Source organism: Acartia tonsa, chromosome 12 (genome assembly GCF_053477335.1).
Source record: "Acartia tonsa isolate MP-2025a chromosome 12, ASM5347733v1, whole genome shotgun sequence".
Classification (NCBI taxonomy): Eukaryota; Metazoa; Arthropoda; class Copepoda; order Calanoida; family Acartiidae; genus Acartia; species Acartia tonsa.
In genome coordinates, this window is record NC_137271.1 from 18,447,138 (window position 1) to 18,474,101 (window position 26,964).

The following is a 26,964-nucleotide window of genomic DNA, read 5'->3' on the forward strand; positions in this document are numbered from 1 at the left end:
TTCGGTTTAGCAATGATCAAAATCTTAAGCTACAGACAAAAAAAACTTACTATTTTATATGAGAGGATTACTACTAAAACCTCCTAGTTTTTCTTATATTTATTTGTATTGAAGTGTATATTATATTGTCTCCCCAAGGTTTAGTTTGAAGGATCTAAATTTATGGATAAAGCATTTATGCTTTATCAGGAAACAATGCAAAAGGTGCAATATTTATCAGAGACAAATTTTTAGAATTTTTTTCATTGCAGTTTTGTTGTGTAAAAAAAAGGAAGGTTATATGAGAGATATAAGAAAAATAGAGCTACTTGTTTGTGATAGTAAAATGATATATTAAAATTGAATAAACAGAAACTAAAAATTTGTTGACTAAAAGCTTGTTGAAACACGGACGTTCATTAAAGTAAACTAATAGAGGGGGCCTGAGCTATATGTAACCCTGTCCCGAATTTGTATTGGGTCTTTGAAATCAGCTATAGCGTCGGAAATATAAACACAGCAGAGTACCTAGAAAAGTAAAAAGAGCAATTTGCTAGCAGACGAAAAGGATCTCTACTATTGGGGCCATGTAGTTGTCTGGATACATCTATTTATATACATTTATTGGACATACAAACAAACGTATGGATGGCAATACCTCAATTAAGTGAGTGTCTCCTCTATTAATTTGCAGTAGGTCTTTTTACACCATTTATACAATACGACCTTTGCTTCTATACAATAATAAATTGAGCCTGTTTTGGGACTAGACATTCCCCTTACTCTTGATAGAATTTTGCAGCAATAGGCAAAATTTTACCACTATAAATTTTGATAAGGAATTAATGAATAGGGCAATTAGGAGCTTTGCTTTAAAAGGAATAATAAACCTTACTAATTGAAATAGTAAGTAAGTAAATTCAAAGAAATCTTTTTTTTATGCACAAGAATTATGTTGTGTATTTGACAGTACAGGAAGAACAAAAGCGGGGCTCGGCAGTTGTGCCTGAGCCGCGTTTAGGCCTCAGTGAAATTATATAACTTTTTAATTCAGCTGGATGTCTAAACCTGTTCCTACACAGACAATCTATCTTTAAAAAAAATGTTTGTACATAAGCGGGTTTCAATTTGAGGCTCACGTGCGGCTGAAGCACGGCTGCCGAGCCTTGAATAAAAGGAAGTTAAGACATCAGAAAACTGTACAGGATTTCAAAGAAGATATTTACACCAAACAAAAAAGTTTTATAAAAAAATATTGTCTAAAAATTGTGTATCAATTATAAGCTAAAAACATTTTCGGTTAAAACTTATTAAGAAAATCAAGTTATATCAGAATTTTTAAAAAAATTTAGAAGGTTGATTGCTGAATTTAGTATTTTATAAAAAAAAAGAATTTAGCTGTTTATCGATTCTAATTGTTTGTTACAAAGTTTGAACTCTTATTGAAAGATGTTTATTTTGATCCATTGGAAATATGTCATATTTCATTTTACTTTTTCAATGTCATAAAACTTTTTATATTTCATTGTAATATGAATAGTACACAAATAGTATTTATATTTATACAGACTTCTTTATTTCTGTACTAGCGGCTTTAAAAAAAATTGTAGATGCAACCACTTATTTCAAACATATTAAAAAAACATATTTTGGTGCTGCGAACCATAGTTTTATGGGTTATCAATATCCATAACGCTTTCTTTTCAATATTTTAATCAATTTTTTTTCTTAGGGGGGGGGGTCGTTCACCCCCAAGAAAATAGCTTAAAACTACCACAGGACCAGTAGGTATATTCCCTGAAGTGTAAAGCCTATTCGGTTCAGTGGTTACCGAGATCTTAAGCTTCAGACGGACCGACAGACGGACAGACAGACAGCGTTCTAATTTGTATTATAGATAGATAGCAAAGCATAAAAATATCAAAAGATTAAAACTGGTAATTATTTTAAGATTTTTATTTCAATATTCATGGAAACTTGTCTGTAATATGATGTGATTAAAAAATGTCCTTATATCTTTGATGTTTGTGGTTCAATTTTCAAAATATTTGAAATGAAAACCGGTTCTAATTCAGCGGATATTAATCGGTTTACTGTTTACATAGTGATTCAAACCTATCACCTTCTCGACGACGTTCGAATGCGCTAAGTGCTGAGCAACGGTTTGCGGGTTGCAAAACGTTTAAACTATATGGCTTTTTTCTTCAATAAATTAAAAACTTACCCTTCCTCCAAGACCACGGATATGAGGGCCCTGATCTGAGTAATACATCTTGTTGAACCATAACTTTGACGTTTTAAACACTCCTCTGTTTAGATAAAATTATTTCATTATTTCAATATAATTTTTTATTGACTTTTAAATCAGTTTGTAAAAAATTACTTAATACAATTTAAATATTAAAATCCATTGGTGATAACTTAAACTTAACAGTGGACATTTGGCTGTTTACTACACTTGTTCCCAAAGTCTTATAATAACGTTTTCTTGTTCGTTGGGGACTTTTATCGAATTTTGATTGGTTGGTTCATTTAGTTGAATGTTCAAACGTTTCAACCACTTATTCTAATCCACAGAAGGGAAAACTTGTTTATCATCATTGGGGATGAACAACAATTTATCGGCCATTGTCTTATCCCTTTAAATCCCTAAATAAGTTGCAGTTTATTGGACAAGGCACTTACCCAGGGAGTAAGGGAGGGGACAATGGATCGAATATTCAATTTTTAGGAGTCTCAGACTTTGGGGACTGGCTTAAAGGGAACATGCAAGAATTTAGCAGTTTCTAACCAATCTTGGGGACCAATTATGAATGACGTCACGCAAAATCATGCATAATCTCGCGGCAAACTAGCGCGTCAACAAAAAGATAAACAATAACAAGCAGACAGAATATTTTGATTTTGAAAATTATTTTGTAAATTGAATCATTACATTTTTTATATCTAATTCTTGTTTAATGTTAATTCATTCCGATTAGTGCGTTGTAGAAAGAAATTATATTAAGATTATTAGTTATTATGAGCAAAGCCTTCCTATAATTAGGTCCCGCACATTTGTACGTCCGTAACGGTTAGCTCTTTTCGTTACTTTAGACATGTTAGATGTTTCTTATTGATTTAATGTAAAGGCAAAAGTTAAAGTTAAAGATTTAATTTACTAGCGGCTACGCCCCTAGAGGCCTCTAGTGGCACTTTAAATGTTGTTGTTTGTTAAAGTTAATTTTTTATGTACGATACCACCTTATTTGACGTTGAAGTCTCCCCTAAATTAAAATTCTTTTTGATTTTTTTGTCATTTCTCTTGGGAGGGTGGTGGTACCCTCCCCCAAAATAGTTATAAACCTTCCCGGGACTTATGAGAAGCTACCCTGTTACGGAGAACCCGATCGGTTCAGCGGTTAGCGAGATCCTTCGGTGCAGACACACACACAGATACACAGATACACACACAGACAAACAAACATCCTGTTACTTTAGTATAAGGATGTAATTAATGATCCGATTAATTTCAAAATTTTAGGGAAAATTCACGAAGTCCTGAGTTGTTCAAGGTTTGTTTATCATTAAAATCTCAAAATGGTGTTATTTTATTTTTCTGTCCTGGATGCTAGGAGCGCAGCTACCAGTTATATATATGTTACTTAAACCTTAAGATCTTTAAAATTAAGATGTACTTATGTTCTCAACTATTTTATTTATGTAGTATGAAATTTTGACGCAAGGTATCTCATTTTTATTTCGTTAAATGAAATAACTTGAGTTAAAAGTTCTGTAGGAAGGTAATTGTTTTAGCAAGTTTTGTAATATAATTATTTAAAGGCTTTTTCATGTTAAGCTTTTTAATAAATACAATAAAAAAATTTGGGTAAAAGAAGTTGTAAAAGTAAAATGGTACGTTTCCTTAATTTTCCGAAGTTTAAATAATAACAATTATGGAAATGAATTGTAACAAGGGTTTTGATCTCTAGAATTAAAGGCTTGTAGTAAAGCATCAGTTTAAGGATGGTGCATTTCGAATTAAAAACAATTCAAAAAGTCAAAAATTTCCACTAAAGGTTGCTATATTGCAAATACTTGTTTTATCTGGAAATATCTGGGTTTTCAACCTTAAAGGGTCACAACTATAAAATTGAATTAACTGCCCATTGTCCCCTCCCTTACTCCCTGCACTTTCCCCTTTAATGAAATATATTTTTAGATGTAGGAACCCATTAAGAAGATTTCAGGGCTCGCACCCAAAAAAATAGATTTCAGTCCTTTAATTTAAGGGTAGCAACTTAGAAGACAAAATAAATCTAAATTTACCATTAGAGTAAAACAATAGATATGAAAGGGGTTAAATAACTATATGTCCCCAATTAGGTCTTTAAATATCAGCCAATAGCGTCGGAAATATTAACACAGCCAAGTCGCCATAAAAAAAACAGAAATTATTTGCGCTCAGACGAAAAAGGTCTTCAACACTGGACCCAGATATAAGTTATCTGGGTTATACATCTATATTTATAAATTTATTAGTTTACCATGAAATAGTTAATGAAATTATTCCTGTTATAGACAAGTGCCAGCCCCAGGTAGGTATCATGAAGGTTTAGGTTATAAGGCACACTCCACATCACCACTAGTCGGGTTGATAGTCCAAAAATCTGAAAAAATTACCGGATCAATAAAAGCGAAGCTCTGAAACGTTAGGATAAACGAACATTAAATCTTGTAGAATAAGCGAAATATAAAAGTTTTGATAAAATTTTACGTAAATTTGTTGCTGTTAAATACAAAGATGCTTCGGTAATAATATTGTATTTGTTGTCCTAGGAATCAGTAATACAAGAATCAAATATAGGATAAAGGGTGTTTAAAAAAAAACCAATCGCTTCACTCTTTTCAATATAAACCCTACAGTTTTGGCCAAAAACTAACAAAAAATGACCCAAATCATGTCCAAGCAATGACAACGAGAAAACATTATTCAATTTTGATTTCTACTCACCTCTCCTGAGGACTACAGCTCGAGTCCTAGTCTTTGTGTAAAATTTTTCTCTACGTTTAGAGTGCTTATTTTATTACAAATTAACTCAGGTTTGTCTTTTTTAAAGAAAAGAATAAACTGTCTAAAGTACTTGAAATCTTGTAGATAGACCCTATAATGTTTAGAGTTTTGATGGGGCATATAAAGACCCCTCTATAGACGCCTTAACCAGATTTCTGACTCAATCATTGCCAATTTGGCATAAAAAAGACAGACCCATCAAACATTGGGACATGACTGCTCTGTCTTTAAAAAAAAAAGAACAAACCATCTTAAGTACTTAAAATCTTGTAGATAGAACCCATAATGTTTAGAATTTTTGATGGGGCATATAAAGACCTTTCTATAGACACCTTAACCAGATTTCTAACACAATCTTAGCCATTTTTACATCAAAAAGAAAGATCTGTCAAACATGAAAAACTAGAGAGACCCGTCATGTATAAATGTTTGATGGGTCTGTCTTTTTTATGCCAAATTGGCTAGGATTGAGTTAGAAATCTGGTTAAGGTGTCCATACAAAGGTTTTTACATGCTCCATAAAAAATTCTAAACATTATGGGGTCTATCTACAAGATTTTAGGTACTTAAGACGATTTGTTGATTTTTAATCTCCATGTAAGGAAAAATTCTCTACAAGGGCTAGGACTCGAGCTGTAGTGCTAATGGTAGGTGAGTAGAAATCAAAATTCAATAATGTTTTCTCATTGTCATTGCTTGGACATGATTTGGGTCATTTTTTGTTAGTTTTTGACTAAAACTGTAGGGTTTATATTGAAAAGAGTGAAGCGATTGGTTTTTTTTTAAACACCCTTTAATTATATCACATAAAAAAGTGATGTCAAAAAAGTTAAAAATCAACATGATTTAAATGAATGTACGGCACTTCTGGTATTGTTTATAGAGTTGCTACGCTTTCTAAATCATTCCTGTTAACTTTATAGGAATCATTACGCAAAGTTTGAAATCGATAGGACAATTCTAACATGTCTAAATTAACAAAATGAGCTAACCGTTACGGACGGATAGACCAACTCTAAATATAGAAAAGCTTCGCTTTTAACAAGGTTGATTCACAAGTTCATACTTATGTTTTAGAAAGTAGTAATGTTAGTTCACAATTTAAAAAATAACCTTTTTAAGTTCTAGTTAAGTTATAAGCTAATAAAGAGCAGAATAGCTGACTATAGTGCCCTAGCACAAGAGGGATAGATTTCACCACTTTTGACGTGTCTATATTCTATTCACATCATAAAACACCCTATACCCCATCTCTTTTGTTAGGGGGTTTCTTTCCCCTTTCCCAATCTTTTTCTCTCTACTATGATGGCAATAGAACACGTAAGCCAAACGCGATGACATCTATCACCATTTTGCCAGTGTACTATAGACAGTACCCCGTCCCGGATTTGAAAAATTTTGTTAAAATTTTTGCCCCCAGCCAAAATATGGTTGATTTATGCATAAAAATGACCCATGCAAAATATTTTTTCTGTAATGCAAAAATTGCGACGGTACAAGCACTGCAAAGTTTTTAAAATCTGCAAAAAACCCTGTTTTTATGGCATTTTTGGGGCTTTTGTACCATCCCAATTTTAAAGATTTTTACAAATTTTCAATTCAAGTGTGTTGATATATACCTGAAATTTACCAAAAAAAATGGGGGCAGTCTCAATTATAACATATGAAGGTGTAGCAAGTAATCTTCCAAATACAAAATTGTCAAATTGCATACATATATAATAGGATTGGGCCGGATACTTTTTAGGACGGATACTGGATATCTGGCTGATTTATAATGCCGGATATCCGGCAAATATATGTTATTTGGCCGGATATCTAGTTATTCGACCGGATATCCGGTTATTTGGCCGGATATCCGGCCAGATATCCGGTTATTCGGCCGATGTTCTTTCATTCGGCCAGATATCCAGTAATTTGCCATATAACGATTATCTGTCATTAGAAATCAACCGGATATCCGCTATCCAGCCAAAAAAGTATCGGCCCAACCCTATTATATATGTATGCAATTGTTTCTTCTTTACAGTAAAGTTACTGAAAGATTCAGGGAATGTTTCAGTTATTACCACTTAAATAAAATTAGAGGATCAACCCTTCTCTCAGGTGCCCAAGAGTCCTTTAGGAGCGATACGGCTAGAATGTACTATGGAGAAGCTCTTCTTGTGAAAATTAGATAATTTTTAACATTATCTTTTTATGTGTCATTATTCATTGTTAATCTCTGTTAATTTTTAAAAAGATGTCTTAGCTTATAAAAAATGTTCGGTGCTTTCCCTCAAAGTGTCTTTTGATCACTGACAACCCCTCCCTCTTTATATTAACTTGCAAGTGTCCCTGGTACCCAATATAAACTATCCTAACCTGACCTTATATATTTAAGAAACAAACTAGAAAGTATCCCTTCCTTTTTTCAAGGTCGGGAGATGGGGGGGGGGGGGTATGTGCTCGACTTGGCACTTGGGAAACTGGCAATAATTTGCATTAAACTTACGTCTTTAATATATCAAAAACTAAAGCTATAAAGCAGAAGAACCGATTGCAGAGTTGCTACACTTTCTAAACCCTTATTGTTATAGGAATCATCAACCAAAGTTTTCAATCAAAAAATTTCAACTTGCTTAGATTAAATAAATGAGCTAACCTTTACGGAGTTCGTTCAGACTCATATTATAGAAAAGATTTGCATTTAATAAGTATCAGAAATAGGTTGGACAAAATAGGCCGTTTAATACACTAGTCCCAAAAGTTTGAAAATGCCCTTTTCTTATTCGTTGACTTAATAACTTTGGGGACTTTCAATAAATTTTGATGGATTGGTTTATTAATTTGAGTGATCAATCGTTTCTACCACTAATTTTAATCTACAGAAGGGTTAATTTTGTGTATTATTAATGGGGATGTACATCAATTCATTAGCCATAGTCTTATCCCTTAGATCCTTAAGTAACATGTTATTTCTTGTTATGTAATAAAAATGAGTGTTCCATTTATTATTAGACTTTGGGTACAGGGATCTAGAGGGAAAGACAATGGCTGATAAATTTATTTGTATATCCCATGATGATACACAAACTGACCCTTTTTTATTGATTACATAGTGGTTGAAACGTTTGATCACTAAACCTAATGAATCAACCAATTAAAATTCAATAAAAGTCTCCAAAGTTGTTGAGCCAAGAAATAAAAAAAATTTTATTATAAACCTTCCGGGACTAGTGTATTAAACAGCCCATTGTCCACTCCCTCCCTAGTTATTATTAGACTTGTGATACACTCTTGTATAGTTCAGGGAGGAAGGGGACATTGGGCTGTTTATTAAATTAGTCCCCAAAGTGTTATAACGATGTTTTCTTATATTTGGGTTAAAACATTGGGGAAAATCAGTAAATTTTATTTGGTTGATTTATTAAGTTAAGTGTTTAAAAGTTTCAACTTCTAGTCTTAATCTACAGAAGGGATAATTTTTTGTATCATTAATGGGGATGTACATCAATTTATTAGACATTGTCTTATTCCTTTAGATTCTTAAATAACAATGTTATTTCTTGTTATGTAATAAAAATATAAGTGTTCCAGTTATTATTAGACTTTGGGCACAGGGATCTAGATAGAGAATGGCTGATAAATGGACGTGTATACCCCATGATTATACACAAACTTACCCTTTCTGTTGATTACAATAGGTGGTTGGAACGTCTTATTAAACCAATTAAAATTTCAAACAATCTAAAAAGTTGTTGATTAAACAAATGAAAAAGTTTTTTAAACTTCGGGGACTAGTGTAATTAACAGCCCATTGTGCTCTGCCTCCCTAGTTATTATTAGACTTTTGGTACACTCTGGTATAATTCAGAGAGGGAGGGGAAATTGGACTGTTTATTTCACTTGTCCCCAAAGTTTTATAATTGTTTTTCTAATTCATTAGGTTAACAACATTTGAGAATTTTATTGAATTTTGATTGGTTGGTTCAATAAGTTAAGTGTATAAACGTTTCAACCGCTAAGTTTAATCTACAGAAGGGATAGTTTTGTGTATCAAACAAATTTCATACTTATATAATAGAGGTAGGCCGGATACTTTTTTGGCTGGATAAATTTATAATGCAACATATTTGGTATCCGGCAAATTACCGGATATCCGGCCGAATAACCAGATATCCGGCCAAATTACCAGATATTTGCTAGATATCTGGCCAGATGTCGGATATCCAATATCCGTCCAAAAAAGTATCCAGCCCAACCCTATTATATATTAGGGTGGGTCGATTTTGGACATTTTTTTTCTGAGGCCAAAGCGGGGACCTGCACTCAATTTATATAGATATAATACACCTCTGGGTGATTTAAAATTTATCCTAAGTCTTAAAACCGCTGACGACCAGACATTCAATTGTATAGCTATTTGTAAATGGGAGTCAAAAAATTATTGAATCAGAACTATGGCTTCATGGTGCTCCCTGGAAATGCCTTGAGGAGCTGAGTCAGGAACTTTTGTCCGTTTTAAAAAATCTCGTTCCTAGCCTGAGAAAATCTAAAAAACCTCTACAAATTGGACAATTCTCAATTAACCTTAAATTTTTTTGGTTTTTTAGTGATTTCTAAGGCTAGGAACGAGATATTTTGAAACAGAAAAAAGTTCCTGATTCAGCTCCTCAAGGCCTTTCCAGGGAGCACCATAAAGCCATAGTTCTGATTCAAAATTTTTTTTGAATGTCGTCTTTGCATACTAATAAGTAATGAATTCTATTTTTAAGTGGTCGTGTTCTAAAACTCAATTTTTTAAAATTCTTTTTCGGTCAGAAATGTTTTTAAGGTTAATTTTATCTGTTGCATATCCCCGCTTTGTCTAATTCCGATATGAACCCACCCTATTATATATGTATGCAATTTGACAATTTTTATTTGGAAGATTACTTGCTACACCTTCATATGTTATAATTGAGACTGCCCCCATTTTTTTTGGTAAATTCCAGGTATATATCAACACACTTGAATTGAAATTTTGTAAAAATCTTTAAAATTGGGATGGTACAAAAGCCCCAAAAATGCCATAAAAACAGGTTTTTTTTGCAGATTTTAAAAACTTTGCAGTGCTTGTACCGTCGCAATTTTTGCATTACAGAAAAAATATTTTGCATGGGTCATTTTTATGCATAAATCAACCATATTTTGGCTGGGGGCAAACATTTTAACAAAATTTTTCAAATCCGGGACGGGGTAATAGACAGCTACAAGTACAACAGCAGATATTAAATGTTTGACCTTTTAGCGTAGATATAACATATAACATCAAATGCATTGTCAAAGTTAAACTGATAAAAATTTATTTTAAACCTAATTAAGAATTTAAAATAGTCATTAAAAACCAGTTTTATTTAATGCTTTAAAATATTGAAGCGAATTCTTTTTTAAGTTGCCATTGTCCACTCTCTCCATGGTAAAAACAGAAGTAAATAATTGCAACTAAGAACAGGGATCTAAAGGGGTAGGACAATGGCCAATAAATAATAATTTATAAATATCACTAATAATGCTACAAATATTACACTGTATATTACAATTATTGGTTGAAACGTTTAGACACCCAACTTAATGAACCAACCAATAAAAATTAAATGCAAGTCCCCCAAGTTGCAAAGCCAACGAAGAGAAAAACTTATCATAAAACTTTGGGGACTAGTGTAATAAACATCCAAATGTCCCCTCGTTCCATGAAGTATGATACTTCCAAGGTCATTCATAATATTAGAAAAGATTTTCTATTAAAAGTACACATTTTATATTGATACCACAGCTACTCTATAAACAAATTAGGGACGTCATTGGGCTGTTTATTACACTAGTCTCCAAAGTTTTATAATAGCATTTTCTTATTCGTTATTCTTGGGAACGTTCATTGAAATTTTGTTTTGTTGGTTCTTTAAGTGGGGTGTCTAAACGTTTCAAACACTAATAAATTTTTTACAAAAATGGGTAAATTTGTTTATCATCAATATATTGGCCTTTGTACAATCCCTTTAGATCCCTGAGAAAAATTCGTCATTTTTTAATGCTACAATTTAACTAAAAAATTTCTTTGAAAAAGATTATTTTGTCATTATTTATTTAAAAGAATATATAATTCTACTTTCAGCTTGAATTGGTGCGCTGCGTATGTATATAATCACTCTTGTGCTACAACACATTTCTATGTGCATAGCCAAATTAAACGAGGCTTTAATTGCTGGTATTGTAATTAAGAAAAGGTATAACTCAGGAAGCGAGGGGATATTGGACTCGAAAATAATCTGATTTGATTGGTTGGTTCCGAAATGGTAGTGTCAAAACTATTAAAAGAATATTTTTAATCTATCACTTTATCATCATATTCTACTTAATGAATTTATTGACGAAGCTCAAAAACTTTTGCACCACGTCGTCTTCCTGTGACGTCATAAAAGGAGGGAGATGAGAGGAGAAGTGGGAAAGAAAATTCATAAAAAAGAGATGGAGAATATGACGTCACAGGAAGACGAAGTGGTGCAAAAGTTATATATTTTGGGCTTCGTCAATTTAATAAGGTGACATTAGACTGTAAATTACTCTCGTACCCAAGGTTTTGTTCACTTTGGGTACTTTTATTGCAATATGATTGGTTGGTTCCGAACTAGTTGTGTCCAAACTTTTCAAGCATTATTTTAATCAACTGAATATTGTGGATGTTCATATATCAATTTATCGTCTATTGTCTTATCCCTTTAGATCCCTGGTATAACTGGACAATTTTATTTTTAATGTCCCTATTAGCATGCAAATTACTCAGTCACCACTTTCTTTATAAAGTACCCAAAGATAAAGTGATATTTTAATGGATGATAAATTAATCTCAGTTATAAATAAAAACTATGCTTGATTATAAATATCAAAGAAAGATACATATTTTTTTAATGACTATTTCCCCCAAAATTCCCCTTCACCGACGTATTTTTAATTAATATAAATTAAAATAATTGGTGGTGTAGTTTTTTTTACTTGTTTTTTACTTAAGGTTAGGTTATATTGAGTACTCGGCAGCCCCGCATGGTTATACTACAGCAGTTATAGGCAGCAGGGGTAAGGTATGGAAAATATAGAAATCCTTATTTATTATTTGATTTTAAAATAAGGAGAGAGGTGTCTCAGCGTTCAATAGGCAAATTGAGAGTAAGCACATTTTTATCTTCTACTTACCTATCCATATAGCCTTGAAAGGGGAAACTTGTTATAAATTGTAGTATAAAATTTGATGAATTTGTCGCAAGTAAGTATTTAAAAAGAAGAAATCTCTTTTAGCAGCCGAATAAATCTTTGGAGAATCATTATAACAGACCTACAGATTCACAAGTAACACTTATATTCTAATTTGAATAATCCTACAAGGACAATCATGTCCAAACGTGTTACTGCATTGATAGATTGGACGTACGGAAATACCCTAATTATAGAGCAGCTCGCTACCAAAAAAAAAAGTTTTACCTGCCAAGAAATGGTTCCACACGTTCCTAAAACATAAAAAAAAACAATTAAAACCAGAACAATTACATCAATAAGTAGCGAAGCTTTAAAATTATTTTCCTAAAAAATTGCATTTTTCTTAATTAACCCGGATTATTTTTAAAAGGACAAAAGTGACGTTTTTAAAATATTTAAAATTAGATTAATTCCAATAATCTATCTATGTTATCTATCTAACTGTTAGTCTGATATGGTTCTCCTTAACAATGTAGCTTCGAATAGGTCTATGGAAGGTTTATTTGGGGAGGTTACCCCTATCTCCCAAAAAGAAAAGGCAACTGGAGAAAAATAACCCCGCCTAATTACTTTTTCTTTTAAAAATTTAGAAAATTTGGGAGTAGCTGTTCGAATTCCTTCCTCCCCCCCCCCCCCACAGGTGCTCCTAGAGGCCTCTAAGGGGCGTGGCCGATAGTATACAGATAGTGTATATCAATTATAAAATACATACATGTATTCTTCCCATCTAGTTTTCTCAATAAACTTACATAAGAAGGAAAATTTAATCAAAACTTTGTTGATAGAATTAGTAAATAATTTTCAGTTTAGCTAGCTAATTATCTATCTATCTATCTAGGTAATATATTTCTGTTGTGTACTAGTAGCGGAGATACTTTATACGTTATAAGGGCTGTCTAAATGTGCATTTGTATGTACCTACTTAACACAATTGAGAAAGTATGGTTTTCCTGACTTCTAAAAGAAATGGCTTTCTGAGCTAGATAAAAAGATTCTAGGACCTTGATGGGATTCTGAACACTTTATATGAAGTTTCTCTTAACCAATAACAATCTTTTATAAACCTTTTCATTTTGTGTTTTAATATTTTTTTCTTCTTTGCATCGTTGCGTAGCGGTAGAAAGGGTTTAAAAAATGAGCCATGTAACGTCATAAAAATGAGTGATTATTTATCACTTTTTCAGGGGTTTTCTTTCCCGCTTCTCCTTTCAGCTCACTCATTTTTATGACGTCACATAGCTGACTTTTGAGACACTTTGTACCTCTACATCGTTGCATATAGTCATTCTTGTATTTAATTATTATACATAATTTTAATTATTTCATAAAATTAGATAATTAGTCTTGAAAAGGATTAGAACATATTCTTTTCTAATTTTGTATTCAGATTTGCATAGTTAATTAATTATAGTAAAGAGAGATATTTAGAGTATCAATAAGGGAGTGGGCAAAACTAAAATTGAATATAAGGGTAGTTTTTCCCCTTTTTTTATTAAAACCCATTGGGAGGGACCCATACCTACTTGGCACTAATCCAGCGGGGCTACCCAGTACTCAATTTTATTTTATACAACATTAGCAATCTAATTCTATAGTCCAATATGAAAACTATTTTGCACATAATAGATTATTTTGTCAGAGAGGGGACAATGGGCTGAATATTACACTAGTCCCCAAAGTTTTATGATAATAATATAAAAAATAATAGCTTTGGTGACTTTGGTGAATTTTGATTGGTTGGTTTTTAAATGGAGAAAGTCACTCAAAAATCAGACATGTGACGTCATAATAATAAGTGATTATCCAGCTCTTTTTTCTTTACAACTTCTCCTCTCATCTTCCTCATTTTTATGACGTCACATGTCTGATTTTTGAGTGACTTTCTCTATTTACTGGTTGGTTCATTAAGATGAGTGTTCAAACGTTCCAACCGTTAATTTTAATGTACAGAATGGGTTATTTAATATATTAGCATTAAGGGTGTACATCAATTTCTTGGCTATACCTTCAATACACTGTTAAAGTGTCTGAACTTTATTTTTTTCCATTAAGTACAAACTAGTATCTTCTCCTCTAGTCTTTAGAAATTGTCCTACGTGCAACAAAAATAAAGATATGAAGCTTTCCTAAAAAGCTTAATTATTATAGTAAAGCTTTTTCCATATATTATGCTGAAGACATAAAATCTTATATTATGGAGGAGCGACCTTTTGCTTTTGGCAAAAAAAAAATAAACCATTTTCTAGCAGGGAGGGAGGGGATATTGGACTGCTTATTACACTAGTCCCAAAGTCTTATAATAACGTTTTCTTATTCGTCGGTTTAACAACCTTGAGGATTTTATTTAATTTTGATCAGATGAGTTTCCTAACGTTTCAACCACCAATCTTCATAATGAGTAATTTGTTTATTATCATTGGGGATGAACATCATTTTATCTTCCATTGTCTTATACCTTTAGATCCCTGATTTTCTAATCTTTTATAGAATTTTTACTTATTCTTTTGTTTACTAAATTTATTTTCTGTCGATTTAACCCGTTTTGTTCATAACTTAATTAATATTAAATGTTAAAACTGTAAAAATGTAAAAGGTTATAAAGATTTGTAGCTGATCTTGGAAGATTTTAGAAATGCTAGAAAATGTTGTTGATCAAAGGAAATCATTTTCTTCAGAGATGAAGGACTTGCAATCAATATTGAAAAAAGACAATTTTGTCCAAAATAACTTAGTAAAATAACTTATATGATTAAATTATTTTTTAATGTTTAGAAGGGCTAAAACAACAAAAAAAGTTCAATATCTGAAAAAGGATACCAGCAAACCAGTTTTTGTCATCCAGGTTCATGTCATATCTTTTTTTGTATAAAAAAGTAAGTTTTTTAGGCAAGAGCTTGAGATTTAAATAACTACTGAATCGGTTGAGTTTTCAACTTTATGAAAGGTCCAAAGATAGTTTTAGCTTATTCCATTTTTAGATTAAAGTCTTTTTATGGATTTACGCTATCTTTCTATCCCCTGAATACCCCTTTAAACACAGAGCCTCAAGATTCTATGGGTTCATCTTCACATGATTTTACAATTTGTGTAAACAATACCTAGTCCCTGTGTTTCATTTTAGAATTAATAATTTCACTATTGCAATGGGTGAAGGAGAAATCTTCATAAAAATCAAAATTCTAGATGATTTTTACTTAGGAATGTAGTAAAATAGTATGAAATACTCAATTTTTAGATAAATATGATTCTAAAATTTGTTCTGCCAATACCTAGTCCCTGTGTTTCATTTTAGAATTAATAATTTCACTATTGCAATGCAATGAGTGAAAGAGAAATCTTCATAAGAATCAAAATTTTAGATTTCATGTACTTTTTTTTTACACTAGCGGCTATGCCCCTAGAAGCCTCTAGGGACACTTAAGGTGAAGGGGGGAAAAGTGGACACCGTCACCCCCTCATTTTCAATTTGAGTTTTAAAAAGAAAAAGTAAAAAAAATTCTTGGAGGATGCAATTTTTTATTGGGAGGGTAAAGATACCCCCCTCCCCCCATAATAGTCAAAAACCTTCCCTGAACCTAAAATATGATCTACTGTAAAGGAGAACCATATCGGTTCAGCGGTTAGGGAGATCCTTCGCTACAGAAAAAATAGCTTAATATTTTATATTGTAGGATAGGAATGTATTAAAACAGGAATAGTATTAAAATAGTATGAAATACTAAATATTTTAATATATAATTTATTATATAATTTGTACTGCCAATACTTTGTCCCTGTTAAAATAGGAAGATGAATACACTAAAACATTTCCTAGTTTATAAACAAAAACTATACCTTAATACATTTTAGACTAATTTTCCAACTGCAAAGTTGAGAATCAAGAATTTTATGTTGATGTGTACCTTGTATATGGTTATATAAACACTTTTTTTCTCTCATTAGATGAGAAATCTTCAAATCTATAAGAAATTTAGATTTTTGTACTTTGTAAAAAAAGAAAGATAAAGAATCCAAAACATTTAAAATTAAAAAAAATTCTCTACCTAAAAGGATATATGATATTTAATTTAATATCTCTGCTATAAAAAAAAAAATATTTTCAAGTTGACAACCCTGGTTATGAATCTATACGGCAACCTTGTCGAAGAAACATGGTCTCATATTGACTTGCCGTTTATCAAGGATCAAAAGGGATAAGGCAATGGCCGATAAAGTGATGTACAATGTACATCCTCAATGATGATACACAAATTTACCCTTTCTAAAGATTAAAAATAGTGGTTGAAACGTTTGAACACTCGACCCAATGAATCAAACATTAAAAATTCATTAAAGTCCCCATTAAAGTTGTTAAGCAAACCAATGAGAAAACGATATTTAAAAATTTTGGGGACTATTGTAATAAATAGCCCATTGTCCCATCTCTCTCTGGCCGTTTATGCATTTGGCATGGAGTCTGCTCGCATCCATATTGTTAAGTGACAAGGGTTGTTAACCACCGAATTACGTCGGGTCCCGGAAATAGAGCAAATAGTTTAATCATAGTTGTTGGGAATATGACTTTAAGGGTTTAAAGTAAGTATTGAATTCCATTGATTGTTAAATGAGTTTAATTTATAGAATTTTAAGCTTATTCAATTTTAGCCTGAGATGCACTACTTTAGTAAATAATTACTTTTTTTGTGATATGTCGAAAGTTGTATTTTTGTCAGTAGTCATTTTACCAGTTGTTATATTGATAGATACAATACTTCTGTATATAAATGTGTCTCTACAGAACCTCAATTTATTACCTATAAGAAATGGTTTAAGAATAAACGTCATAATTAAATAAAATTTAATTCAAAGCTTCTTATATTAATAGATAAAGAATATACGTGGATATTATGGCAGGGGAATGTTGTCATCTATTTGGGTTGCTAACAAAGACATCATTTATTTGTCAGTTCGTTCATGCTTTAGGAGGGGGAGGAGATAGGGTAAATTATAATTTCTTAGACAGTGTACCTACATGATAATCTGGTTTAAGATCCAAGTAATAATAAATCCATTGCTTTTTTTAGACATGCGCATGGTTAATTTCGTACTTTTAAGAATTAGGACCTAGTCTTACTCATTTTTAACGAATGTATGTATATATATGAAATGGTCATAATTAAGAACAGTTTAACCTAATATTAGCATTTGATAAAAGGTTACACCCAACTTGTAAATCCCCTAATGATGATACACAAATTACCCCTTCTGTAGATTACAAACAGTGATTGAAACTTAACTTTATAAACCAATCATTAAAAATCCATTAAAAGTCTCCAAAGTTCTAACGCCAACGAATAAGAAAACGATATTATAAAACTTTGGGGACTAGTGCAATAAACAGCCCATTGTCCCATCTCTCTCTGATTTGCATGACTATATAAACACTGTGAAGAGATACGAAGTCAGTGGGACAAATATAATAATTTCCCCCTTTTTTGGATGCCAATCACAACTCCAATTGGGGAAGGTGAGTGGGGGGGGGGGGTAAAAGGACACTCCTTATAATATGATGTTTACCCAGGGATAAGACAATGAATGACAGGTTATATACAAACCCAAAATTACTCTTGGAGATTAAAATTATTGATTGAAAAGTTTGGATACTAATAGTCTGGACCTAACCAAATTAAAAGTGACCATTTTTTAGAGCCAACTAAAAAGATAACATGATTTGGGTACCAGTATAAATTACAGCCCAATGTTCCCTACTTGCCTGTGTAAAAACAACAATTATGCAGAAAGGTTGATAGCCTGATATCTAGTTGCCGAATGTGTACGCAGTTTCCTGAGTGTTTCCTCATTCTAGCTCAATATTTACTACTAGCTAAAAAAGCTTCAAACTTCAAAAAAAAAAATCAAAATTTAAAAAATTCAAATTTATAATGTATATTGTATAAATCGTTTACACATTCAAATTTTGATTTTTTTAAGGGAAGTTTGAAGATTTGTAGCTAGTAGTAAATATTGAGCGAGGATGAGGAAACACCCAGGAAACTGCGTACACATTCGGCAACTAGATATCAGGCTATCGAAAGGTTATTCTTTAAAGAACGTGTTCTAACTTTTGTTATTTTTTATGAAATAGCTAGTCGGTGTTTTTAGTAAGTAGTAGACGTAAAATGATCTTAGAATTTAGATATACAATGTTTTTTTTAAAAGTAATTTAGGTATTTTTAAACAAAAATTAAGTTGGTACGCAACAAAAAAAGAAGAATTGCCATTATGAACAAAAATAAGATCTTTAATTTGACACCTTACTTTTTGAATTCTGTTGAGTAACTATTGAAAAAATCTATTTTGTTGAAGACTGGAGAATCAAAACTTTGAACTTTGTTTTCTCGTCACGAATGGGTTAAAACAAAATCACAAAAGTTAGGCCACCTTCTTTGACAAACTTTGCCAGATAAAACTTCTGGTACTCCTATTAAATTTTGTCCAAACTGGAAGTGTTGGAATTTTTCAACCAATAACTTAAATCTACAGAATGAATAATTGTATGTCACCATCATGTATGTCTATTTATTTTTCATTGTCTTATCCATTGAGATCCCTGAATATTTTATGGGATTTTTATAGATGTATATAGAGACAACTACCTTCCATCCTTTTTAAAAGACCTTTTTCGTCTGCTTCCAAATTATTTTCTGCTAATTGTCTGTATTAATATAAGCGACACCATTGGTTGATTTTTAACTATTCAATAGAAAGGGTGCACAAGATTAATTAGATGGGTCTATACACTTATTTAACCCTTGAACACTGTAAAAGTGTCAGACTTATTATGACGTAACAAAAAAATTAGCCGATGAGAGGCCACTATAAATTTTACCATTGGTCAATAATGGCCTCTCATTGGCTAATTTTTTTTGTTACGTCATAATCATTCAGACACTTTTACAGTGTTCTTAACCCTTTCTCCCTCTAGTGTTTTACTCTAATGCCTTCTCAATAAAAAAAATATATTTAAAAATTCCTGAATAACCATTTACATGAGTGTCCTTTAAGTGGGGGAAAATCATGGGAAAAGAGAATAGAGAAGGGGAAATAATAATATTATATTATTATAATATTATTTGTTTGTTAAAGGAAATAATACAATTAGTTTTTCTTGGTTACATAATAAATTTATAGTATAGATGTATAACCAGACATTTACCTGGATCCCCCTGTTAAGGACCTTTTTCGTCTGCTAACAAATTCCTTTTTCCTGTTAATTAGCGACTTGGCTTTGTTAATATTCCTGGCGCTATTTGTCGACTTTCAAAGCCCCGATTAAAAGTCGGAACAGAGTCCTCGGGGAAGGGGACATACAGTTATTTAACCTCTTCCCCCTCTATTGTTTAATCTAATGGTTACATAGAGTTTAATACAAAGATAAGTATTGTCAAAAGATATAAGTAAAAGTCACAATTCAGAAACATTAGGATAAGTTTTTGTTCGTTTATAACCCACCTCCAACCCCCCCCCCCCAAAAAAAAACCCACATTTTCTAACGAAGAAGATTTTGTTGTTTTGTGTATTAAGTATATTTATTCATGAAAAAGGTCAAATGTAGATTTAGATTTACAGATTAAGTTTAGATTTAGTTTATATTTCTTTATCAGTTTTTAAATTTTAGCTAGCATACTTGTATAGTTTGGTATATTATCAAAAGCAAAGCTTTTCTATAATTAGGGTCGGTCCGTCCGTCCGTCCGTACGTCGGTCCGTCCGTCCGAGATAGATAGCTTTTTTCGTTAATTTAGGCATGTTAGAATTGTTCTATCGATTTCAAACTTTGCATGGTGATTCCTGTAGTAGTTAGGTACGAGTTGGAAAGCGTAGCAACTCTATAATCATTACCAGAATGTCCGTACGTCCAATTTAAATATGTTGATTTTTCTACTTTTTTAACAACAAATTTTTATGTGATTTAATTATCCGTTTAATCTGATTTTTGGTATATTGATTCCTGGGACAACAAAGTACAATATTATAAGCGAAGCAACTCTATAACCAAGTCTTAAAAATGTAAGTATGTCCATAAACATTATCCAGTACCAGGCAGTTTTTCATCAAATTTACTTACAATTTTGCTTCGACTCTTATACTTTTATATTCTGATTATTCAGTTCTGACACTATACAAATATTAATGTCGGTTTGTCCTACCGATTCAGTGCTTCGCTTTTATGGATGTTGTTATCCTTGTTTTTTTCTAGAACACTAACCCCCAGTAAACAAGATAGGGTTAAAGATACCTAAACAGTGGGTGGTTGGGGGGGAGGGGGGATTGTTTAGTGATTTGCCATTGTAATATTAATCAATGTGTTTTTTCCTGATTTTTTGGGGGAGGGTCACAATATATGGATCTAAAGAGATAAGACAATGGCCGATAAATTGATGTACAATGTACATCCCCAATGATGTTACACATGATGCACCGCTTTGTATTAAAGCATAAGGAAAAAGGATTTTTTTATCTATGTATTAAAGACAGCTTTTCGCTGATATTGAAATAACAAATAATAGATTTTAACTATTTTTGATAGACCAGAGGGGCTGAAGGCCCAGGTAGCAAACCTGGTAATAATTTTATGAGAAGTGATAACCGGTTCTAATCCAGCGGATATTAATCGGTTTCAAATCCTTACTGACAAAAAAATATTACCTGAGAAAACTCTTGACGAAGTAGCTTCCATTACTTCCCTGAAATAAGATAAGTGTTTTAAAATAATTAAAATAATTTTTGTTTGTCAAATCAAATATTTTGAAAGGGGCGTAAGACAATGGCCGGTAAATTGATTTACATCCCCAATGATGATACACTGATTCTGTAGATTACAATTAATGGTTGAAACGTTTGAACATTCAACCTAGTGAAACAACCAATCAAAATTTAATAAAATCTCCAAAGTTGTTAAGCCAACGAATAAGAAAATATTAAAAAACAAAAGTTATACAGTACAAAACTTTAATTTTTTTAAACTTTGATTCTTTTAAACCCCCATTCCTTCTACCCCTTCCCCTTACACCAAAACCAGCGGTTAAATTGCGCAGTTTTAAACAAACCTTTGTACAGTAAAGAACTAATATAAAGAAGGAATAACCATATTCATTATAATACATTTAACTTTTCCTTTGTATTTTCGAGCACTTATTCATTATTTTGTTGTTTCTTTACTTTAAAATAACCTAATTTAAAAAAAATATATCTGATTTTACTATAAATATATGAAATATGGTTAATTTTGTGCAGGTTGACAAGGATTAGATGTGATTAAAACGAAATATATTCCTACAAATTGAGCTGTGTGTTTTCCTTGGATAGTCTCTTTTCAACAACGTTGCCGTGTATTATTCCAAGAAAATATTATTATAAAACTTTGGGCACTAGTGAAAAAAAACAGCTCATTGTCCCCTTCCTTCCTGGTAATTTTAAATTTAGATTGTCATCAAATATTATAACAATAGTTAGTTATTCACCCCATCGTACTATAGACAACTTTCCGCGGATATATAAATGAAAACCAGTTTTGTTAGCCTGGGCCTTCGCTATGACTATAATCTAATTATTCGTAGAAAATTGTCTGTAATACGATACTATACATAAGTTTTCACTATGGATATTAATCGGTTTCGAAGCCATAATGGAATAGATATTTATTGCATCGTATTATAGACATCTTTTCACAGGTAATACAATGAAAAATTCTAGGATTAAAACCAGTTTTGCTAACCTCAAGGTGCCGAAGGCCCAGCCAAATAAAACTGGTATTAATGTTATGATTTTTATCTTAGTATTCGAGGAAAATTGTCTGTAATAAGATACTAAACAAGATTTTTCTGTATGGCTGAGAACCAGTTCTAATCCAGCGGATATTAGTCGGTTTCGAAGGCATCCTGTAAAATATTATCAAAAGTTTCCTTCCCTTGTATTACTTGCTGTGTTATGCGTTCTTAATTGATTTATATCTCTCTTGATAATAATATAATCTATTTGCAGTCTGCTATAATTAGCATGCTTGCCCTAGGGTGTGCATGTTATTTGGAGAAAAACAAGGATGACAACATCCATAAAAGCGAAGCTCTGAAACGGTAGGACAAACGGACATTAACACTTGTATAATGTCAGAACTGAATAATCAGAATGCAAATGTATAAGAGTCAAAGCATAACTGTAAGTAAAGTTGTTGAAAAACTGCTTGATACAGGATAATGATTATGGACATACTTACATTTTTAGGACTTTATTATAGAGTTGCTTCGCTTATAATATTGTACTTTGTTGTCCCAGGAATCAGTATACCAAAAATCAGACCAATCGGATAATTAGGTCACATACAAATTTGTTGTTAAAAATGTAAAAAAAATCAACATGTTTAAAATGGACGTACGGACATTCTGGTAATGATTATAGAGTTGCTACGCTTTCCAACTCGTACCTAACTATTACAGGAATCACCATGCAAAATTTGAAATCAATAGGACAATTCTAACATGCCTAAATTAACGAAAAAAGGTATTTAAAAATGTAAAAAAATCAACATGTTTAAAATGGACGTACGGACATTCTGGTAATAATTATAGAGTTGCTACGCTTTCTAAATCGTACCTAACTACTAAAGGAATCACCATGCAAAATTTGAAATCGATAGGACAATTCTAACATGTCTAAATTAACGAAAAAAGCTATCCGTGACGGACGGACGGACGTACGGACGTACGGACGGACGGACGGACCGACCCTAATTATAGAAAAGCTTCGCTTTTAAAAATATGAAGACTATGTACACTGTGAAAATTAGTTTAAAAAAAAAGGCTACTGATTTTTGGGTGAATATTTCTCAAATCAATTAGCATCTACTTTATTTGTCACATGCTCCATCAGTCTGTCTGTAATGCTCTAGAGGAATACAATTCTTGTAGGAGACATTTGTTTTTCTATTTTACTGTTTAGGACAAAAGCAGATTTGCCTTGGTTGAATTTTGCTAACCAATGCCTGTCAAATCTATTTGAAGAATTTGAAAATATATTTTTTTTAACATTTATACAAAGTTCATTTATATATGATATTTTTTTACTGTTTTATTAAAACTCTATACATTTATTGTTTATAGATGTAGATAATAAGGGTAAAGAATTTACTAGATAAACACTTATGCAGATAATTAGCCAATAGTAATTAGGTAAATAGAAATAATTCTTACTTTGCTTTTATAATCTTACAAAGAAAATTATGTGTATAATTTGCAATGCAGTTTGATTATCAAGAATAACATATTTTTATTAAAAACCTAGTATTAGTGTCTAACTTTTTATCTTTGTGACGTAACAAAAATCGAAGCATGAGAGGGGAGGTGGGAAAGGAAACCCCTAAAAAAAGAGATGGATTTTTGTTACGTCACGAAGATAAAAAGTTAGACACTATTACTAGGTTCTTTTATTAATATACGGATATTAGTTTGACTTTGTGTACCAGTCTGCATGAGCACACATCATGCATGTGTTCAATCCAGTCTTATACCTGTGTGTGTTTGAAAAAAAGTAAAGTGAGAAAAAAGATCTTTGGATGGTTCAGAATTAATTAAATCTGCTAATTTGCAGAGAAAATTTATTTCATACCTTTATTATAAAGTAGCTGTGCAATTTATATATATGAAGAAAAAAATTATTCTTGATATGCACATCAATTTAATGGATTCTATTGTTCTTGTCTAACTGAATACTATGTAGACAAACAATATTGTTGATAATATCAATCTCATTTGGCTTTAAGTAGGCCAAGAATTAAGAGGCATATGAGGCAAATATATGAATGAATGAATATCCAAACATTATAGTCAAATATTTTTATTTCAAAGCATTTCTTACTTTAGTCAATATGATGTCAAGAGTCTAAAATATTTTAAAGCAATGAAAACTTTTTAATTTTCCTGAATTTGTTTAGTACCTTTAACGAAGGTTTTCTTGGGATATTACACTCCAAATATAAAATTTTTATTACAGAACAAGAAGCAAAATAAATTTTACACAGTTCCTGACAACTGCAATAGAGAAAACTATAAAATGTCTTGATTATTTCATTCTCCAGTAATATATTTTTGCTGTTTTGTAGCACTTCTGCATAAATGGCATTCTGTTTAAAGTATGCCTAAACTATGTAAATTGATAATATGGTAATCTAATTAAACAATAACTGCAATCTCCAAACATTGAACAATATGCATTATATAGAGGTTGATAGAATGATGAATTTTCTTGATTTTATGTAATATTTATCAAATCTTTTTGGCTTTTCATAATTCAAACTTGAACATGTAGTATAATAGTATAAACCAAATTCTCAAATTCTAAATACTCAGTATCATTCAATAGCAATTAATTATTGCAATCAAATAAAATTTAAGTAATAATAGGTATAAATATGATTTAATTAACAGTTGACAATTGAAAAATATTGTATTATTATAGCCTTTGATTAAAAAAAAAACTTATTTAGCAAATTAGCATTTGACTGTAATGTAGACATGATATGATACCTAATCTAATATTAAATGCAATTCAGTATTAAAGTCAAGAATAAAGGATTATAAAATAAATTGAATAAATATATTCATCAACAGAATTGTCATTCATAGACTAAATTTACTCAGGATGATAAAAGATAGAAGAATAAAAATATTATTTAGTTTTATATATTTTTCTTGCTCAATATATCTAAATCACTGTTTATATTCAACAAAGATTTCTTAAACGTTCAGTAATGGTAAGGTAAATCATCTTTAATTTACATAAGTTGTTAATTTTAAAAGTAAGTTCATAGGATTATAACAAATAATTGATGCAGGCTAAAACTAATTAATTATGTGTTAATCATGTGTTTTTTTTCTTTTGTATCAATCTTGGATGCTGTCATTCTTGTTCCTCATTGACAGACAATTACATAAAAGTAGAACAAATATTATAAATAATAAAAGAAGAAAATAAAGAGGCCATATTTGTTCATATATGTAATTGAGAATAGAAATAAGTATTCTCAAGAAAAAACACAAAACAAATTTTTTTGAGTTCATTCTAGATACAGCTCTGTCACAGATTACTAAGACTACTAGGTCTGAATTTTGAGATTTTAACTTCATTTACACAAGCTGAAGCTGAAGCTCACAAATTTTTGAACTTTTATTTCACAATATGTTTAGAATGTCTAGATCATGAATTCTCAACTTCAACCAATACGAAAAAGGTGTAAAAACAATCTGATCACATTATTGTTAGGAAATGTAAACATCGTTTAGTTGTGTAAAGGTTGAAGCTTTGCTTATGGAAATTATATCATCCAAAAATTCATTGTTTATATTATTGATTTGAATCATATTTGACTAAATATTCTCAAAGATCTACGTCTGCCTGAACTTAAGTTAAACAGATTACTTTAAGTGATGGACCATCTAGGTTGATAAATCTATTCATTTCACTTTTTTTTGCAAATATATATCACTGTTTGGTTTTCACCAAATACAGGGGATGCATCTAAACAAAGCAAAAGACAATAACATTATGTAGATCTGTTGCAACCAATTCCCAGGAGTAGGCAACTAATAGCCATGTTAGAAAAGAGGAAAAAATAGTTTTCACTAGTGTTTAGCTATAGCAAATGTTTTAAAGGAGCAAGTTAAAGTTAAATTGAATCAAGATATTTTTGTTGTAACCCTTTAAAATGTTGGATCATAGAAAGAAATCAAAGTAGCGAGTTTAGTCATATTCTAACAGTATCTTTTGATAGGTTATTTTAGGTTAGGTAGAAGTTAATGATTGTCCTGAAGTGTTAGCAAATAGGCCCCACTGGGTTAGAACCTCCCTAAGGGCTAGAAATAGGAGAAAAGCTACTATGCAAATATGACGAAACTGGCTACTTTGTTTTCTTTCCATGATTAAAAATGTCATTCACTTCAAATATAACTAACAAGGGCTAAAACTGGTAAAATACCAGCCTACTGTACATAAATGTATTTTGTTATTAGCATAAATGGGTTTTAATTTTAACAGTGTAGGTTGTTAACAATGGATCAATCAAAAGAGCCTATACAACTTGTACCTTTATTGTTAAGATGGATAGAAATTGAAGCTTTTCTTTACACACATTATATCTTTATTAAAGGAACATTCTTGCCTTAACTTTTGTGTTTTATCATGTAAAAGATGTTTAGGACTGATCCTTAACTGCTCAATAGTTTTAAACCTTCCCTGGATCATTTCAAAACTTTCCTTTATCAAGCCCTTAATACTAGATCTTTTGGGACACACACACACACAAACAAATTACGTATTACTTAAAAGAATAGTATAGTCATTAATAAGATATTAGGTAACTTTTAGCATAAAAAATAATTAAGACTAACATACAAAGTAAATAAAAGAATAGTTAGATAGGCTCATACAAAAAATATTGATAATCCAGTTTGCAGATCCTAAGAATATGTCAAAAAGATTTTTCCATTTAAACTAAATAAAGATATTTTCCTACAAAAATGATAAAGATTAATATACATATCCAATGATGATAAGCAAAAAGGGTACCCCAAACGTGTTTATTAAACTTTGAGAACCAGTGTATTTTTACAGTCCAATATATCCTCCCTC

General features: G+C 31.2%; 1 protein-coding gene across 1 annotated transcript in view; it reads right to left on the minus strand.

Annotated features, from left to right (window-relative positions):
• Positions 1 to 26,964, minus strand: part of LOC145333227 (echotoxin-2-like) — a 53,554-nt gene that overhangs the window by 15,009 nt on the left and 11,581 nt on the right. Inside the window, exons 6-9 of the mRNA XM_080178367.1 lie at positions 20,992 to 21,029; positions 12,530 to 12,555; positions 4,531 to 4,628; positions 2,204 to 2,288 (exon numbers count right to left, since the gene is read on the minus strand). Coding sequence (XP_080034493.1) covers positions 2,204 to 2,288; positions 4,531 to 4,628; positions 12,530 to 12,555; positions 20,992 to 21,029 — 247 coding nt within the window. The remainder of the gene's footprint in view (positions 1 to 2,203; positions 2,289 to 4,530; positions 4,629 to 12,529; positions 12,556 to 20,991; positions 21,030 to 26,964) is intronic.